This window comes from Uranotaenia lowii, chromosome 3 (genome assembly GCF_029784155.1).
Source record: "Uranotaenia lowii strain MFRU-FL chromosome 3, ASM2978415v1, whole genome shotgun sequence".
In the NCBI taxonomy this organism is placed as follows: Eukaryota; Metazoa; Arthropoda; class Insecta; order Diptera; family Culicidae; genus Uranotaenia; species Uranotaenia lowii.
The window spans coordinates 162,719,895-162,740,174 of record NC_073693.1 but is presented as its reverse complement, the minus strand read 5'-3'; the positions used below and the strand labels follow the sequence as shown (position 1 = coordinate 162,740,174).

The 20,280-nt window shown below is 40.4% G+C and overlaps 2 protein-coding genes and 1 long non-coding RNA gene across 5 annotated transcripts in view; 1 reads left to right on the top strand and 2 right to left on the bottom strand.

Annotated features, from left to right (window-relative positions):
- The window catches only part of LOC129751298 (uncharacterized protein DDB_G0283357), a 361,153-nt gene that overhangs the window by 32,846 nt on the left and 308,027 nt on the right, over nucleotides 1-20,280 (bottom strand). The gene's annotated exons all lie outside the window — the stretch shown is intronic.
- On the bottom strand, nucleotides 924-1,439 carry LOC129751301 (uncharacterized). The gene is made up of 3 exons (XR_008738669.1): nucleotides 1,321-1,439; nucleotides 1,134-1,264; nucleotides 924-1,079 (listed from the first exon to the last, which is right to left on the bottom strand). It is a non-coding gene; the product is annotated as an uncharacterized LOC129751301 (long non-coding RNA).
- On the top strand, nucleotides 4,389-6,206 carry LOC129751299 (uncharacterized). Its single transcript, XM_055746725.1, has 2 exons — nucleotides 4,389-6,037; nucleotides 6,168-6,206. Exon 1 carries the CDS (start codon nucleotides 4,397-4,399, stop codon nucleotides 5,723-5,725), a length of 1,329 nt encoding a protein of 442 aa, XP_055602700.1. The 5' UTR covers nucleotides 4,389-4,396; the 3' UTR covers nucleotides 5,726-6,037; nucleotides 6,168-6,206.

The following is a 20,280-nucleotide window of genomic DNA, read 5'->3' as shown; positions in this document are numbered from 1 at the left end:
GGAAAAGAGGGATTTAATCCTCTTAATTGCCAAGGGCCCGGAATAGAGGTTATACCGCGCCTCCAGATCGCGTTCCTTTTGATGTTTCCTTAGCAACCCCCTTGACATCTGTGCCCGAATGTTCATGATCTTGAAACGGATTAAAACCAGCTAAATATGAAATGCAGTATTGAACAAACAAAACAATACTGATGATGATACAGCAAAATGATATGATAAACAAGAAGAGCAATAATTAAGTAATCGCAATAATAATCAATTATCTAATACTAATAACAATGATAATTGTAACTAGACGCTAAGTTTCAAAAATTTGTCGAACTAATAATCAAAAGTGGTTCGATTTAGTTGGGCGCCATTTGTAATGGAAAAGTCTTGATGGTCATCGCCACAAAATAATGATTGATTTAATTATGTTAATTTTCTATATCGGCAACATTTTATTATCTCCCACCCATCGCCCGATTACTCCGGTCATTTTTGGTTGGAGTGTAGTAGCGTAAAATTTTCACTTACGGCTCACGTTCAACAGCTGCTGGCTCCGAAGCCGGCGATGATGGAGTGGCCATCTGTGCCACGATCGCCGCTTCTGTTGGCTTTTCGGTGAAACAGCTGGTACATCAGGTGTGCCGCGCCTGCTGTCCATGTGGATGCGGAGCAAAAATCCCGAGTTCTCCTTCCCCGGATGCAGACGGTGGGTGTCAGTCCAGTGCTGTTCAAACGTCGCGACAATCGTTCTCGTCAATGGCTTCATTTTACCGCGATCAAAAGTCTCGACCCTAGCGCGTGATCCAAGCCAGGAATGGCTCATTCGACCGAGGATGGGCGGCGATTCGATCCTGTGTTTCGATGGACAATGCTGTGATCCGGACCGTGGACGAAACGAAGTTAAAGAAAATTTCCGTCCAGTATGTGGTTGAAAACACAGATGGCGCTGTCTGTGCCGTGCAGTTTCGGAAGAGTTCGGAGCTCGTTTTGTGCCGGAAAGAAAAAAGGTTGGAGCCGATACCAATGGGTGCGCAGCAACATGAACACGTGCCGAGATGTGGAGCAAAATATGCCGGAACCAAAAAAGGGCCCTGAAGAAAAATCTCGTTAGGTATTTTGCCACCTTGATTTTCATGGAAACTCACGCTTTGGCGACCCTTTTCGAGTTGACTTTCCTCGTGGCTTTGTCTCCTCCGACCTGATGTTGTCGGCGCTGGTCCGGTCTTGTTTGGGATCTTGGCACGTGTCTCGGATTTGTTGTCCGTGCCTTTGTGGCCTGTGGCGATAAATCCGGGGTTAGGTGATTCCTCTAGGATCACAAAAGGCACCTACCTGAGCCTGAGAATATCCGTTCTCCGCACTATCCGGATCCGTCACCTTTAAAAGGCTTTTGGCACGACGAGCACTGTTCTGGTGCGTCCGATTTCGAGCACCACACTTGACTATTTTGCGGAAACTGCAGTGACGTTTTACCGCTCATTTGCACGCTTAGTAAAGTTTCCCCCAAAATGGGTTTTTACTTTGCACATTTTTTATTGATTCTCAGTTTTGGTTAAAAACCAACACGCTCGTATTGTTTTATGCAACGGGTGGGTTATTGAATCAAACTTGTTGCCTAAATTGCTCTCTCATATCATTGCTCAAAATTAATCAAAATTCAAATGTAACAGGTCGTTGTGACGTGCGAAACTGTAAAGGAGGTCACCATACATTGTTGCATTGTATGGAGGAAGCAGTTAATGCGTGCCATGTTACAGCTTACCATCGTGTAAAACCTATCCGTAGAATTATTTTCCGGATGATGCCAATCGTACTTTATTGTGGCGAAAATTCGATTCCAATCCTGGCATTTCTCGACGAAGGTGCGTCGACGACGCTGGTGGAAAATTCTGTTGCAGATTTTCTAGGAGCCAAAGGCATTCACGAACCTCTCGTTATTTCGTGGACTAACGACGTCAAACGCTATGAAGAAGTTTCGATGAAAATTCATTTATCGATTTCAGCCCCTGGCTCTGACAAGAAGTTCAAACTTGCCCCTGCGCATACTGTTGGCGAGTTGAAGCTTCCGGATCAAGAAATAGACTTTCAAGAGGTCGTCGATAGATATCGCCATCTACGTGGAGTGCCTGTTTTTATGTCAGGTATCAGTGTTCCTCGAATTCTCATGGGTCTAGACAATCTCCACCTATTTGCACCATTGGAATCCAGAATAGGTGCTCCTGGAGAACCCATCGCAACCCGTTCCGTCCTAGGATGGACGATTTATGGACCCGAGGTAAAGAGTTATACCAGTTCTCGTCTGCATCATCACTACGTCGAACCGCTCACAAATCGCCAGCTCCATGATTTGTTGGGAGCCCAATATGCGCTAGAAGAACTTCCGTCACCATCTGTAAAATTCATCGAGTCTGAAGACATTCGTCGGGCTCGGGAAATCCTAGAAGCGACTACCGTTAGAGTAGGTAAGCGATTCGAAACCGGTCTGATTTGGAAACCAGGCCAACCATCGTTTCCGGAAAGCTACTCTATGGCGGTAGAACGAATGAAATCGTTTGAGAAAAAGTTAATCCGAAAGAACCTACAGCAGAAAGTAGTCGAGCTGATACAACATTACATTAGCCGAGGCTATTGCCATAAAGCAACGAACACAGAGCTGTTGAATACAGATCCATCATCGGTATGGTATCTTCCTTTAGACGTGGTGCAGAATCCCAAAAAGCCGAACAAGGTGCGCCTTGTATGGGATGCCGCTGCAATGGTACAAGGAGTCTCACTGAATTCCTGTTTGCTGAAAGGTCCCGATCTTCTCACGTCGTTGCCTGCCGTTATCAGCAAATTTCGTGAAAGACGAATAGCGGTAGGGGGCGACATACGTGAAATGTTTCACCAACTGCGGATTCGGGAAGCTGATAAACAGGCCCAGCGATTCCTGTTCCGATCCCTTCCAAATGAACAGCCAACAGTGTACGTGATGGATGTAGCCACCTTCGGGTCTGCCTGCTCCCCCTGCTCATCCCAATTTGTAAAGAACCGAAATGCCCAAGAGTTCTCCGATCGATACCCTGGTGCTGCCGAAGCCATCATACACCGCCATTATGTCGATGACTATTACGACAGCTTCGACGGAATAGAAGAGGCGGTCCAACGAGCGAAAGAGGTGCGGTTGGTCCACTCGAATGGCGGATTCGAGATAACGAACTGGACATCCAATTCAACAGAAGTTCTCGTAGGATTGGGAACCACCGGCAACGACGAAGCTGTACACTTTCATCTCGATAAGGTAACACAATATGAACGGGTTCTGGGAATCACTTGGGATCCTCATTTGGATGAATTCTCCTTTTCGGCTCCGATGAGCACAACTTCTATCGCCAAAGATAAACCTACTAAAAGAAACATCCTCAGCACTGTTATGTCTCTTTTTGATCCCATGGGCCTCGTTGCACCACTCACCGTGTTGGGAAAAATGTTAATCCAAGATTTATGGAGAACCGGTTGCGAGTGGGACGATTTGATCGATGAAAGTACGTTGGCGAATTGGCAGCAGTGGGTTTCGATGTTCGCCACGATCAAACACATTAGAATTCCCAGAAGTTACTTTGGCTCGACTCCGTCTGATCAGTTTGGCGCCATCCAATTACATATTTTTTCCGATGCTGGTGAGAACGCCTTTGGAAGCGTTGCGTTTCTTAGAATCGTTGTCGAAAACTCCGTCAAATGTGCTATGGTGATGGCAAAGTCGAAAGTTGCTCCAATAAAATTACTATCGATTCCGCGACTCGAATTAAAAGCTGCGGTTCAAGGGTCGCAGCTAGCACAAGTCGTCAAAGATAACCACTCCCTTCAAGTCGATAAAACCTTTTATTGGACGGATTCTCGCACGGTACTTTCGTGGATTCAGTCCGACCAACGAAAGTATAAACCCTTTGTGGGGTACAGAATAGGTGAAATACTTAGTCTTACAAAGCTTTCTGATTGGCATTACGTACCATCGAAATTAAACGTTGCTGATTGCCTCACTAAACGTGGTCCCACACCAGATTTGTCTGCTAATAGTATTTGGTATCGTGGGCCCGACTTTCTTTATCGACCACCCTCCTTTTGGCCTCCACAACATCTGCCGTCTCCAAACACAGAAGCTGAAGTTAGAGCCACGCACCTGTTCCATGAAATTAAACTGTTCAGTCCACTGATCGACGTAACTCGTTTTTCAAAATGGAACATTGCTGTGAGAACTGTTGCTAGCGTACTTCGTTTCATCTCAAACTGCAGACGGAAACGTTCAGGCCAACCCATCGAAACCATCCTAGCCACCGAAAACCTCAAGAAGCTCGTGAAAAGGCAAAATGATGCAGTTCTGGTTCCGTTGCAACAGTCCGAACACCGACGTGCCGAAAACATCATCTTCATGGTGGCACAGGGTGAGGTATTCGGAGACGAAATTAAGACTCTTAAGAAAAATTTGAGTAATCCTCCGTCTAATTGGATTCCATTGGATAAATCGAGCCCTTTATTAAAATTTACACCTCTGCTAGATTCCGAAGGAGTCTTGCGAATGGAAGGTCGATCCGAAAACGCCAATTTCCTTCCCTTTGATCTACGATTCCCGATTATTCTTCCGGGATGTCATGCAGTAACAGCGCTTCTCGTCCGACACTATCACGAGCGGTATGGCCATGGGTTCCGGGCAACTGTGAAAAATGAAGTAATGCAGAGATTTTCAATAAGTGGTCTGACTTCGCTAATTAAGCAGATAGAGAAGGCGTGTGTGTTTTGCAAGGTCCGCAAGTGTAAACCAAGAACTCCCAGGATGGCGGCATTACCTGTACAAAGGCTGACACCGTTCAGACGCCCGTTCACGTTTGTTGGCGTCGACTACCTTGGGCCGGTAGAAGTTTCCGTGGGACGTCGCAGAGAGAAGCGATGGATAGTCGTGTTCACCTGCATGGTGATAAGAGCAGTTCACTTGGAGGTGGCACACAGCCTTTCTGCTCAGTCGTGCCTCATGTCCATTCGGCGGTTTATCAGTCGTCGAGGACCAGCTACGGAGTATTTTTCCGACAACGGAACCAATTTTCAAGGTGCAAGCAAGGAAATGGTGCAACAAATTCGATCGATAGACCATCTTTGTGCTGACGAATTCACAAATGCTACAACGAGTTGGCATTTCAATCCTCCAGCCACCCCTCACATGGGCGGGGTGTGGGAGAGGATGGTCCGGTCCGTCAAAAGTGTTATGGCAGCTTTGGACGACGGCCGTAAACTCAACGATGAAATTCTGCTCACCACTCTCGCTGAAACCGAGGATATAATAAACAGCCGCCCCCTCACTCACGTGTCTTCTGACTCAGAATGCGAAGCTCTGAGTCCAAATACTTTTCTGAGAGGTTCAAACCCGAACGAACCACAGGAAGTTGTATACCCAACCAACCTAGCCGAAGCTCTTCGAAACTCTTTCAAACGATCCCAGCAACTTGCAGATGAACTATGGAAGAGGTGGATTAAGGAATACGTTCCGACTGTTAATCAACGTTCCAAGTGGTTCATCGAAAGTACGCCTCTTAGGGAGGGTGATTTAGTTTATGTGGTGGAAGGATCAAAGCGTAAGGCCTGGATTCGAGGAGTAGTGGAACAGCTGATAGTATCCAAGGATGGTCGTATCCGTCAGGTCATGGTCAGAACGAGTGGAGGCGTCTTCAAACGAGGAGTCGCTAACTTAGCGGTGCTGGAAATTTGAGGTAACTCTGGTTCCGAATTGTAATCCGGGACAGGTTACGGGTCGGGGATCTGTTGGGAGCACTGGTGGACGTAACGCCTAACGGAACCCCGGCGAGAAAGGCCAGCATTGATGATCTGTCAAAGATCCATGATCATTGAGACGAACGGAAGTGAAAGGAGAGAAGAAACGATCTACTGAATGATCACGCAGTTTTCCGCCAATGGGGCATTAAAAATCTACATAATTATTAATATTAAAAGTTTATATTCGTTGTTTTACGGTGCGTTCAACCATACGCTGAATTAGTGAACGAATTCTGGCGCACATAAAGTGTTAGCTGAATTCAGGTTCGAACCACATTTATAAGCAGATCGCAGATAGATAGATATTATACTTCACGTGAGTTGCCGAAATCAATCTAATGTCCGCACCCTCCTTTAACATTAATCTTAATTATCAGGTATAAGCCGAAATAGAAAACACTTTTCTTATTCTAACCTGCCAGTTGAGTAGAGCAAATTGTTAAACCGTGGGCAATAAACCAAATGTAAGTTGTAATATCTCTTTATACTCTAAATCACACTAAATAAAACTATGTTTTCTAGCTTTAAGCTGTTCACAACAAAAGGACTGCTCTAAGGATTTTTATTTCCCCCAACACCAAATTATAGGGGAGAGTGGGGATACTTGATCCCCTTTTCTTATTTTTACCATATCTTTTCGGAAAAATTTAGCAACTCGTCGTCTTTGACATTTTCTGACAGCTTGTAACTTAAAGTTTCTATGCTCCAAAAATTGAAACGACACTTGAACCCGTTGATGAGCTAGAAGCATTTTCGTGGGAGTAAGAAATATTGCGATTTTTCTGAAGTTAGGGGAGACTTGATCCCCTATTGAAGGAGACTTGATCTTTTATTCAGGAAGCCCTAATCTGCCCCTACTAGCATAACAGTCCCATATGCAAAAACGAGCAAGCGAGAAAATGAGCATTTTCTGATTTGGATTACAAAATCGAATTTTGACCAAACCTTGCCCCATAAATAGAAACTCTCTTCTGAAATGTGTGTCAGGAAGTCAGAAAAATTCGTTAGACGAAAAAAAAACAAAAAAAAAATTTTATACGACCCAGAGAAACGTTTTTCAAGGATGGGACTGTTATGCGGGTATAAACGCGTCTGTTTTCAAATCTACTCGCATAACAGTCCCACACCAATTTTTTTTTTCTTCTCCAAAGTACTTGCGCACACTTTGATAAACAAAAATTGTCTGTTATTTATGCTGCGAATGGATTTCTTCTGATTAGTTTTATCGCGTCCGGTGTTTGAGTGTCATCAAAAATGTCTGCGCTAAAAGCTCTGTTGGTGTATTCAAGTGATTCCAGTGATAATGATTCTAGTGAAATAGAATTTAAAGGATTCAGTGAAACGGGTAATTCGGATATTTTCCCGACATTGTCACGATCTGGTGCGCTACACTTAGAGTCAACCGTTGGTCGTATTGATGACAGTATGGACTATTCTCCGGATTCGGAAGCGAGCTTTACCGTCAGCCGTGGTAGGAAATCGAAAATTTCGAAAAAACAGTATCAACAAGCCATTGTCGCGAAACGTCGTCGTGTTGGGCATCCTCTTATATTGGAACCTTGCTCATGTCACAGAAATTGTTACGATGCGGTACCCAAAGATGACCGTATGGAAATCCACGGAAAATTTTGGAAAATGAAAACAACTGAGCAAGTGATTTTCATTCGTGAGCGCGTAAATCGTTCGATCATCCAAAGAAGATCAAAACATCTTCACGAAAATCCTCGAAAAAGGCATGAAGATGGTCACAACAGCTGATTCTTTTATGAACACTACACTTCAACGTCTCGATCGCCCTATTGGAGTTGAAGGTTCCCGAAAAACTGCTCTTTTAAATGTTATATTGCCTTTAATTAAAGAAGATCAGAAGCCTTTCTGGAATGATTTGCCCGTTTCCGAATTGTAGTTCCAGCTAAACTACAGCCAATAAATAAAATTATCTTTAAAAACTACTAAAATAAATTAATAATATTTATTTTGCCGAAAAAAAGCATTAAAAGTTGTCGATTTGGTAGTTTTTGACATATGGGACTCTTATGCGGGTATATTTCATATGGGACAGAAATAGGTTGGTATTTTTCTCGAAAATTCTAGAACAAAGTATCTTTTTTTATAGTTTTAGATTGAAGAGCTATGTAAATAATGACGAATTGTCGGGTTAGATGAAAAATGTCGAAAATTCATATGGGACTGTTATGCGAGTAGGGGCAGTAATCCTTGTTTAAAAATCAAACAAAACCCCATGATAGAATGTTATTTGACTATTTTGGTCATGGTTGTTCTAATTTCTCAATTTATAGCAGACATAAGAAGAAAATTCTATAACTTTGTCTCAACGCTAAAAACATTGCATACTTAAAGGCGCTATTTTTATAATTAAGAGAACATTAATTATTTTTGCTCTTTTCTTCAGACAATTGTTTGATAAATATTTGTTCTTGGATAAATATTAGTAATTTCGTAATCAGCAATTATACTGATCAATTCAGAAGAAGAATATGCCGTTTGGAAGGGGGATCAATTGTACCCAACTCTAGGGGATCAATTGTACCCATAATCAACATTTTAGAAAACTTTTTCTGAAAAAAGTTGAGAATTTTCCATTGCTTTGAAAATATGGCATTATGAAGTTCATTTTACGCTCGAACGATTGATACATTGGAACAAATATTTTTTTCATAATTTTCACATGTAAGGAACATTTTAAAGTGATGAAAAAAGATCTTCAAGTTACATTTTGTGAAATTTTTCAAACAAAGTTCAATAACTCAAACAATTGTTTTGTTAAAATTTTTTAAACTACAAGAATTTTTATTTTGCTCATTTTGGCACATTTTGCTAGAACATTTGATCTTTGTAAGACATTCCAGTTTCGAGATATAGCTGAGGAATCAAGTATCCCCAGGGATCAAGTATCCTCATTCTCCCCTATACATTTCGAAGGAAATTCAATTAGCGACCGTTGGGTACATTTTTTTTTCATTTTCAAGTAAATTGGTTTACTTCTAGAATGAAAACAGTGCAGAAAAGTCCGGAATAGTGATTTCACGTCACGGTGGAATGTGTCATTTGACGTCGAATTGTTTTCAATCTAATTCATTCGTTTGTTCAATTCAATTCATTTGTTTTTCCAATTCAATTCATTTGTTTTTTGTTCAAGAATAATCAAAATATTTCAAACTTCTGAGTGGAACTGCCCTTCTTTGAATGTTGTTTTCAAATTGTGGAGCGAAGCGGCACATAACAGCAAAGAACTTGACTTCCTGGACCCGAATGTTATTTCAGATTTTGTCAATCACCTCTAGTTTTGCTGCTATGGCGTTCTTAAATAAACAAGTAAAAACAATCATTGATACTGATAAACAAACAAACTAATGAATTGCAGAAGTCTGCATTGCACACTTAATAAAGGCACTAACTGCCTCAGAACTGCCACATGATGGTCGGATTAACTTGTTATCACTTCTTTCATTAGTAATGGTTTTATTCCGGTACCTCAAACTATGTTAAGCTATACCACAAGTGCACCCGATAAATGTAGTGGCTCCAGAGAGTTCCCAAGTAACAATTTTAGCTTTATTATGGTCAGCAAAATATCGTTTGGACTATCGCATTAATCTTCATAAAAAGCTAAAGCGCATTCTATAACATCACCTGGACTCTAATAAAGCCAAACCAGGCTATTTGGCCCTACCCTAGAAACGTCATCAAGACATATCATTGTTGGTCATCAATGTTGGTCAGCAAAGCTTTTAAAAAGCTATTTTAAAACATGTTAGAAATTTTTGTTTTTTCTGTTCTGTCAGTTCTCGGAGTTTTTTTTTTATTTTTCCAGCAACCATAATGGTTGATGAATGATGATTGCATTATTCAGATATGATCTGGTAAAATTAATAGCTAAAAACCAATGTTTTAACAATATATTGAGCGTCTTTTCTACTGCCAGTCAAGATTTTAGGTAAAATGTATATGAAATAGTATCTTAAAATAAATGCGCCTCGTCAAATCTGATGGTCAATCATTATGGAATTGATGGAAAAAGGCCTAAAAAAATTTTTTCCAATGCTTGCATTGTGAATCCATCAACATGGCGTCATTTTGTGCCCTTCGATTTTGCAACCAACATGGCGTGAGTCAATTCATAGTTTTATTATGGTTTAATGATGACCCCAAAAAAAGCTACGGTTTGACGTTTCTCTCGCAAGCCAACCAATTACACGCTAAGGTTGAGTTCCTCATTTCTGAGTTGTTAATCATTAGTACAGTAAATGAGGACAGACTTTTTGAATGAAAAGGGATTGGTTTTGAATGACCCGTGGAATAAATCATGAGTTGAAGTCAAATTTCTTTGTCTGACGCCATCTTGAAATCCAAGATGGCGGCTTCCACTGAACTTTAAAATGGTTTAAATGACTTGAAATCGCGCGAAACCCCAACAAAATGGGTATCGGGTGAAAGGGCTAAACGAGTAGAAGTTGAATTTCGCTATCAGACGCCATCTTGAAATCCAAGATGGAGGCATCCGCTCAACTTTTAATACTTAATGCTGACAAAAAGTCGCATTAAACCACCACTATACGGATATTGAATGAAAAGGCTAAGCTAGAAGATGTCGATTTTTTTCTTTCCGACGCCATCTTGGAATCCAAGATGGCAGCTTCCACTGAATTTAAAATGCTGTTAATCAATGAAAATCACTTGAACACATCTTTTTTTCACGTAATACTACATTAAAACTACTATTTTAAGACAATTTAGATCATTTTAAATCACTTTTATTATTTTTTCATTATGTTTCTAATGTATTTAGAACTTTTCTTGTTTTGTTCATAGTTTTTGATTTTTTTGCCATTTATGTAATTCTATTATTCCTATCATGCTATTATGTCTAAATTGTATTGGTCTTATTCTAGCGAAAACTATAAGGTTATGTTGTTTCTGTTAACAGTCTGATTTAGGCACATGTGCCAAATTCGATGTTGCCAAAATCGAATGTTGCCAAAAACGAACGGGGTCTGTATTGTGGTGGTTTTTGTGTGATTTTCAGTCACTTACAGATTTTCAGAGAAACGCGAAAAGATATATTTGACTTCTATCATTTAGCCTTAGCAATACATTATATTTAAGAGTTTCATGCTATTTTCATTTATTTACAGTTTTTTTAAGTTCAGCTGAAGCCACCATCTTGGATTTCAAGATAGCGTCAGAATGCAAAAATAAACTTTTTATAGCTTATCCCAATTGACAAACACCCATATTTTGGAGGTTTCATGCGATAGTCAATGATTTAGAGCATTTTTAAAGTTTATAGAAAGCTGCCATCTTGGATTTCAAGATGGCGTTATATAGCAATATTCGACTTCTACTCGTTAAGCCCTTTCACCCACTACCAATTTGGGTTTCATGTCATTTTAAGTCATTCACTACATTTTAAAGTTTAGCGGAAGCCGCCATCTTGGATTTCAAGATGGCGTCAGATAGCGAAATTCAACTTCTACCGGTTGATTTCTTTCAACTCATACCACTATAATATAGGTTTTATGCGATTTTCAGTCATTTACAGTATTTTCAAGTTGAGTGGTAGCCGCCATCTTGGATTTAAGATGGCGACGGGCAACGAAATTTGACTTCTACTCGTTCATTTCTTTCACCTAATAACCATATTGTGAAGGTTTCACGATATTTTCAGTAATTTACAGCTTTGAAAATAAAAGCGGAAGCCGCCATCTTGAATTAATGGTGGCGTCAAGCAACAATTTTTTTCCTACTATTTGGGCCCTTTCACTAAATACTCATATTGTTAAGATATTCATACCACTTTCGGTGATTTCAAGTTTTCAAAGATGTATTTTTTAAATTTTAACTTAAAACCTACACGCATAACTTACAAAAAATGTGTAAAAATGGGAGTTCCAATTCAAATATGTGCTATCTAATCTGAGCGTGTCCTGTTTTGACATCTTGATCGAGAACTGTCACTAAGTTTTATGGCGGTTTAATAATCATGCACTGAGTGCTTTTATAGAACATGCAAAAGAAAGCTTGGAGCAAATTTCTAGGTTTGTGTTTTATTATAGTTTAAAAAGAGCATTCATAACTCTTTCAAAATAACTGAAACAGCATGTTTAATAAAAGTTTTATTAGCGTTTTCAAAACCATCTGAAAACATATGGTCGAAAAAAAATTATAAGCATTCTGCATGACCATAATAAAACCACCATAAAACGAGCTGCACAAACAAATGCCATAATTAAACCATAATAAAACTTCCTAATGCTAGTTGGCTTAATCTGTGTTACTTGGGTTGGAAGTCATCACTTGATGATTGATTGTTGTTATACCATAACATTTGGAATAATGAAGTTAATTGATCATTTCACTCATTTAATTTTTTGCTTGGCATTTCTAACACATGAACGTATACAACACACACTTAAATTTGTTCTTCCAGACATGTGTTAAATAAATAAAAAGCCTTCGAACTTCTGGGAAGGATTTTCCTGTCTTCAAGCGTTGTTTATAAAGTTTCCAAAACATTAGAGCAACGCATAACCAATTATCGATCTGCTGATGAATTCCCCCCAAGGATGGTTTTCCCCTTTTCCGAAATCGGTAGCAAATTCAATTAGCCGCCTTTTCTACCGGAAGACACAGTGAGGAAGGCTGGCAAGCAGGTGAGATACTCGTGGAGGTCTCGCAAATTTGTATTCCTTGCGGTTTCCGGCGCGCTGGCTAGGTGCCGTGGTTACGCTATTCTTGCTAGGGCTTTTAACCTTAACCTATCCTGTGAACGACGACGACCACGACAACAACAAGGAGAAATTACGGTTTGGAACAGTTTCCTGGATGCGTCTCTCCACCCCAAACATGCGTCTGTAGTAAATGTTTTTCTGGGCTTCCCAAAAACGCCATTAGCATTATAATTCGATTTATTCTCAATTTGCTGCTCGCTTTTCGCCTCGGCCCAGGAGTTTTCCGCCTTGGACCGCGACGTGGTTGGGTAAAACTATTTGCCCTTTTTGTGTGGAAGTTGGGCGAAAGTTTGGTGAGAATGTTACGCATTTTCAGCCATCCGGGAGAAATTTGGTCTACGGAGCTGTGTTAAGACTTCCGAATTAGGGCATGCTTTAATGAATGTGATGAAAAGCTTTCAACCACAATCAACGTGGTTTACTTTTGCTGGGACCGATAGGGAAATATTTTGACTATTAAAATTATTATGGAGGGTTTCATTTATCACATGAGTAATGAGATCATCATATGAAAAAAAAAACTTATGGAAAATAGGTCAAAAAAGTATCATAGAATAATCTTAATTTTAGAAAAAAGATGTATTTTTATATCTACTATCTTCACAACCTCTCACTCGGATTGTTTCAAAGAATTTTTTCTATCAAAATGTGAATGGGAAAGTTTACCATCTACCTCCCGTAGTTGTCGCAGTTCCGCTGGCTTTTTTGAGGGCCATGAGGGAGCAATTCAAATGCCATGTTTTGACAAGGATCTTCATTTACAACTCAGATTTATGAGCAGCTGACGTGTTCTCAGCCAGTTCAGAAAATCGAGAGCAGAGATGTACGAATGCTTTAAACTTTTTTGGCTGCTGGGCTGCTGAATGTTTTGAATGCATGCGTTAAGGAATGTTGCCCTTGGAAATGATAGGTATTTTATCTAGCTGGAGGTGATGTGGAATTATGGTTATTTTTAATTTAATTCAATTTCGAGGTATTAAAATAAAGAAAATTTTCCAAAATGATTTAAATATCATCTTGTTTATACAAAAATGGTTATATTCGTAGAAAAAAAGACTTTGTCACCTTGGGTGATCACTTCAGCCATAATTCCTCCATTCAGTACAAGATATTGTAAATTAAGCACTTAATCGTAAGAGCAAGTTCACTGGTGTTGGGAAAAAGTGGTAGAAATTTTATCACTTTTAGCACATTTTGAAAATTTTGCCATGCAAAACATTCTCAAGATCTGTGGCTTTCAAGTTTTTTAACAACACGTGTTGTAGTTTCGCATGCTGTAATGCAAAAATAGCAATATTTCCATCACATACATCACATACATAAAAATATATATCATTCTCCTTCCAGAGTAAAGTTCCAGTAATTTTCAGTTCAGTGGAGTTCTTGGTGCTAACACCTCCAATAATGGAAATCCTCATACCCGCTAATCACCGAAAACATGATAGATATAGATAGATAGAAGTCATTGTGCTTCTTTGATCATAAAATCAAGCAATCAAGCGCTTATGGAGATTTCCTTCCGTTCAAATTTTATCCACCCCAAAAACCACGAAATCTTTGCGTCCCGGAATTCACATGGTGGAAAGCATCAACCCTCCGGCTTCTTCTTTTAGGGTAACAGCAACAAAAAAAAAATGAACGGGAAGTAAATCACATTAGCATAAAAATGTAGCAATCCATGTTGTTCAGCAGACAACCAACAACGACGACGAGGAGGACGATGGTGGTCGTCCGTTACTTCTTTGTTTTAGGAGAGATGTACATAGTCGCCGGTTTGTGGCCTGCTCCGAATAGTTGAAATCTGTCTAGCAGAGTAGGATGCATGAATGCAAACTGGATTTTGGTAAGGTTAGTGTCTTATTTTGGTGCTATTGCCTTTAAAATTTTCATAAATGTACTTCTTTGGATTTCTTGTAGCTCTAGTGAAATCAACCAAGCACGTTAGATGTTCATTTTGAGATTTCAAACAACTGTAAGAATTAAAATTCTTCACCAAATTCTAGAACCAGAAGACTCTCAAAAACGAGATCAAGCGATCGTTCGAAGTTGTTGCATTTCGTACATGACCATTGTACACTAATCAAGAACATTAGTGAAAGTTGATGGATGGATGGATGGAAAGTGGATAGTGAAAAGTTTTAAAATCTTCTTCCACTCACCTTACGTATCGTTAAATACAAAAATAAGGGGAAGAGGAATGAATGACCCATAGATGTTGAAATCCCAATGATAAAATAAATTGAAAATATGGTAAAAACAAAACATTACGCTGACAAAAGAAGATTGATATTTGCTCCGGCCTAATTAAACCAACATTGCAATGCCTTACCAAATTTCCGATAGACTTAAACTCAATGCTAGATCTATGCAATTAGAATCACTTTTACCTACCTACCTAAGGGTCCGGCGCCGATTGACCGACGCATAGGGCTGAGATAAAAGACCTCCACTGATGGCGATACAGAGCCAGCGTCTTCACCTGGTCCCAGTCAAGATTCTCGTCGACAGTTCGGATTTCAGCGGCTAGGCTTCGCCGCCACGAGGGCCTGCCTCTTCTTCGATGCCCATCTGGATTCCAGTCAAGTGCCTCTCTGAAAATCTCGTTTTAATCTCTTCGCAGCGTGTACCCAATCCATCTCCACTTACGTTCCCGAATCTCGATCTCCAGTGCCTTTTGATGACACCGGCGATGAAGTTCCACGTTTGAAATCCAGTTGCCAGGTCACCAAGCGCGAATGACGTTCCACAAGCAGCGATTCACAAATACTTGCAGTTTTCGCGTCGTCACCGCATATGTGCACCAAGTTTCGCACCCGTACAACAATACGGATTTTAGTTCGTAGAGAGATCTGGCGTGAACGCCAGATGTTTCGGAGATTCGCAAAAGCAAATCGGGTTTTTCTGATCAGAGTTTCTTTGTCTTTCGTGGTACCACTATCAGGCGTAATCTGAATTCCAAGATCCTGGAAGCACTCCACTTTCTCAACCTGTTGTCCAGCTACCACGAAATTGAAACGATTTTCTGTGTTGACTTTCATCGGCTTGGGTTTTCCGACATTGATTTTTAGACCTGCCTTGGAGCTTTCGATGAGGTCGTCGAGTTTACTCTGGATGTCTTGTTATTTTTGAGCGAGCAAAACAATATCGTCTGCCAAGTCAAGGTCGTTCAGTTGCTCCATTGTCGAAGGATTTCACTGCAATCTTCGGTTCGGACTACAGTCAATCGATCCAAACAAGATCTCATCCATTACGATGAGAAAAAGCAGCGGTGATAAAATACATCCTTGTCTCCCTCCACCAGTTACCGGGATAGGTTCAGACAAGACACCGTCGTGCAAGACTTTGCACGAAAATGCCTCGTACTGTGCTTCGATGAGATGGACTAGATTCTATGGGACGCCTCGTCGTCTTAGAGCAGCCCAGATGTTTACGTGGTTCAGTCGGTCAAATGCTTTTTCGAAATCAACGAACACCAGCAGAAGAAAGTCCTGTAATTCGTTGATTTGTTCCAGTATGATTCGTAGCGTTGTGATGTGGTCCACACATGATCGTCCGGATCGGAATCCAGCTTGTTGCCGTCGGAGCGTAGCGTCAATTTTCCCCTGGATCCTGTTCAGGATCACTTTGTGGGTTGTACAGATCAATGTTATGCCTTGCCAGTTATCGCACTCGGTCAGGTCTTCTTTCTTCGGGACCTTTACGAGGATACCCTGCATCCAGTCGGCCGGGAATGTTGCAGTGTCCCAAATGTCAGCGAATAGACGATGCAACATTTGTGCTGACAAGGCAGGGTCGGCTTTGAGCATTTCAGCAATCGATCTCAGGTGCTTTGTTGGATTTCATGTCTTTGATTGCTTTGCTTCTATTTCAGCTAGCGAGGGCGCTTCCGAATTGACGCCATTAACGCGACTTACTGTTGGCGCCTCGAGCTGCGGATTCTGTTGGCCATCGCTATTTGTGACTCGGAAGAGTTGTTCTAAATGCTCAGTCCAACGTTTGAGCTGATCTGTTCGATAATCAACAGCTGACCTGCTCAGCCTTTCAGCGGCATTCTTGCATTAATCCTTGCAACAATAAGGCGGCGAGAAATATCAAATAGAAATCGGATATCTCCAATGGCGGTGGCTCTTTCTCCCTCTTCAGCTAGGGAGTTTGTCCAGGCTCTCTTGTCTCGTCTACAAGCTCGTTTAACTGCCTTTTCCAGCTCCGCATATCGTATGCGGACGGCTGCTTTGGCTGACCCGGTACATGCCTGTTCAATTCCGACTTTCGCTTTTCTCCGATCATCGACCATCCTCCGAGTTCTGGTCGCAATGGGCTCTCCCCTACAAGAAAAAAAAAACCTAGAGTACCATTTCTCTTCGTGATAAAGGCACTCATGAATCCACTGTTCTTCGACTGTTCCGTATGTCGGCAATTCCGAGACTTTTCACCTCTGGATTCTCCAACCGGCGAACGTCGTATCGACCCGACTTTCTCCTCGCGGCGTTGGACACGCGCAACTCTCAGTCGTATCTCACCAAGGACGAGGTGATGGTCAGATGCAATGTCTGTGCTTCTTTTGTTGCGGACATCGAGAAGGGTCCTTCTCCATTTTCGGCTGATGCAGACGTGATCAATTTGATTTTCTGTTCGGCCATCTCGGGATACCCAAGTGACCTTATGAACTGGTCGATGGGCGAAGAGCGATCCACCGATCACCATGTTGTTGTTGCCACAAAACTCTACAAACAGCTCTACAAACTTTTTACTGGACAAAGTTTCACTTCCTTTATTTGTGCACTACTAGGGCAGTCAAAGTAACTAACAGTTTTGGAATAAGCTTTTGCGCTTCCTGAACGGTTATCGAAGTCAGGGGACAAATCGGCTTTGACCAGTCAAATAGGAACACTTTTGACGATTTTGAGTCTCGACATCTCAAAATTACTTTTGGATTCCACTGTTTGAAAGCAAGTTTGAAGAAAATAGCGAATAAATTTTAAGATATATATTTTTATACAACATGAGGAATGTATTACGAAGCTTCAACAGCGATTTTCTTGAACCATTCCAGGCTCATACGACCTGTTCAAAACTGACTGAAACTTTGGTTTTTTCTTAGTTTTGTTTTGACTGTTCTCTTTGGTGTGTTTGAAGACATCTCCTGGCCCTGGCAGTGAACGAAAATTTATTTCAAAAAGGTTATTGGTATTTTACACAAGTTTCGAAGCTTGTACGTCTGTTCTCTGTGCTTCTACCATCACCTGTGGGAGATTTTACGTGCTCATACACCTTCTAGACAATTGCACCGACAGAAGCCCGTAAACGATACTTTCGAGAAAAGACTGATCAACACAAATTATTCCTCTCTAGATCTCCTTTAATGAGTATATTATGAACATCGAACGCAACGTGAAACAAGAATCTACTTCTTTCTAGAAACATATCTACAGTCGCCAACTCGGAAAAAAAAAAACTATTTTCATCTGTTACGTTTCAAGAAAGGACATCTTAAAGCGTAAAGGATTCTGCGGCACTAATGGTTACTTTGGAACACTGCCAAACCGTAACATTAGACTCCCACAGCCCAATATTCGGAATGTATTGGTATCTATGGATTCTTCGAAAGGTTCGGGGCCTGATGGAATCCCAAAGATTTTGGTCTGCTGTATCACTTGCAACGCCAGTCATGATTTTTAATTTATCGATCTCGAAAGGTGCTTTTCCAGCTCTTTCGATTCATAAGTCTGGAAACGCTCATCGTGTGGAGAATTGCTGACAGTTCTTTGCTGCTTTTCGAAAGTTTTAGAATTCCTGATGTATGAAAGATTGTATACTGCGATGCTCACGGATGTCCAACACGGCTTTGTCAATAAAAGGTAAATGTGTAAGTGCATAAACGGAAAGTGTAAGTGCATAAACTTCTCACTCGAAAGACTAACATCCATAAAAGATTTTGGTGTAACTTTTGATCAAAAGCTCACTTTTGCCCAGCATATCACGCCGACTACAGCAAAAGACTTCGCTTTGCTCGGTTTTCTTCGTCGGAATGCGTCAAACTTTGAAGACCCGTAAGCATTGCAAAGTTTATTTTGCTCGATGGTACGCAGTGTCTTAGAATATGAGGTTCCAGTCCAGTCCAGTCCACAGCGTCCCTAGTAAGATCCCTTACGGTTACCTCCTTACTCTGAGAGGTGTGGCCTACAATCAATGACGTCTTTGTCAAATAAGAAATCAGCAACGAATGTTCATCTACGATATTTTGACTAACGCGGTGGATTGTCCGCAACTGCTCATGAGTTTGATCTTCTACGTTCTAGCTCGACAACTGCGCAACCAGTTGATTTTTTGATTGCCAAGAAGCAGAACAGTATTTAGCCAGAATCACCCCTTACACCGACGTTGTCAAGCTTTTATTGTGAAAATTGCACCTATTTAGACTCCTGTGCAAATAATTTCCACGCAGAAATATTTTCGCACTGACAAATCAGCCGTTAGTCGCTTCTGATTTTCGAATCACACTTCAAAACGGCATAATCGTTATTGTTTTAATGACAATTATTATGAAATGCGAACAAAGGTGTTTTATAACGAAAAATGATCGATCAGCAAATAAAAAGAAACGAACAAAGAACAGAATGCATTCTGTAAATTCCGGTACCAGAATGTAAGTGAAACAAATGAATCATGCATTATTTGGGCGTGAAAAATTGGCCAAACAATTAAGGAATCACTGACTATTTTTACTAACACACCAGTCGCAATTGTTTTTAATTCAATTTTATCCAAAGATTAAAACATATCGATGTGTCATTGTCTATGTATAGATCTGTGAGCAGATTTTACTGCGCGGAAATTATTTGCACGGGGGTCTAAATAGGTGCAATCAGCGCAGTTTGTTAATAACGGCAACGGCGCGTATGAAAGTTGATTTTTTGGTAGAAATATTTTGAAATAACTGAACTCTGATATTGGTCCTTTTTTCATATACTCCCTTTTCAACTTCTAGCACATGATAGTTTACATAAGGAATGTGACGGTATTAGTAAGAGCGAGATTTTTATCTGTCAAATCACATTCTCGCAAAAGTCTTGAAATTCAAACAATTGCCATAACGTTGTTTCACACTTATTTGACTTTCATGTTTCTAAATCAGTGTTTAAAATTGCAACCCATGACGTAAACTAATTTTAATAGAATTGTAATCTTATTCATAAGTTAATTTTAATATTAACTCTATCAGACACTTAACATATCAGACACTCCCCATGCCCAGGAAAACTCTTGTTTTTTATACTGTTCAAGTGTCATTTTTAGCTGTTTTCCTCAAGTCGAAATTTTAGTGTTAGAGTGTTCTATCCGAAGAAATTTGGAAATTCCCAAATCTCGGGAAATGTTAGGAAATCCCGAGAATTCCCGAAGCCGATAAAAGTGCTAAATTACTAAAATTGTATATGATTTTAATTGGAAAAATGGATCAGATTGAGCAAAGAAAATGATAGTTCTACTAAGAAAATGGCTCAGACTAAAACGTTTTTTCAAAAAAAAAAAAAAAAAAAAACTGATTAACACATTGAATTTGATACCAACAAAAAAAGTTTTTCGTTCGACACCTTAGGCAAAAAGTGAAAAACGACAAAGAATTTATAGAACCAAACAATTCCAATAAAACGTCGCTACGGAAGGAATCTGAAAGTTCTATTTTGCACCACTCATCATATAGATCTTCCGTTTCACAAATTGTTAGCAATAGCCAAAT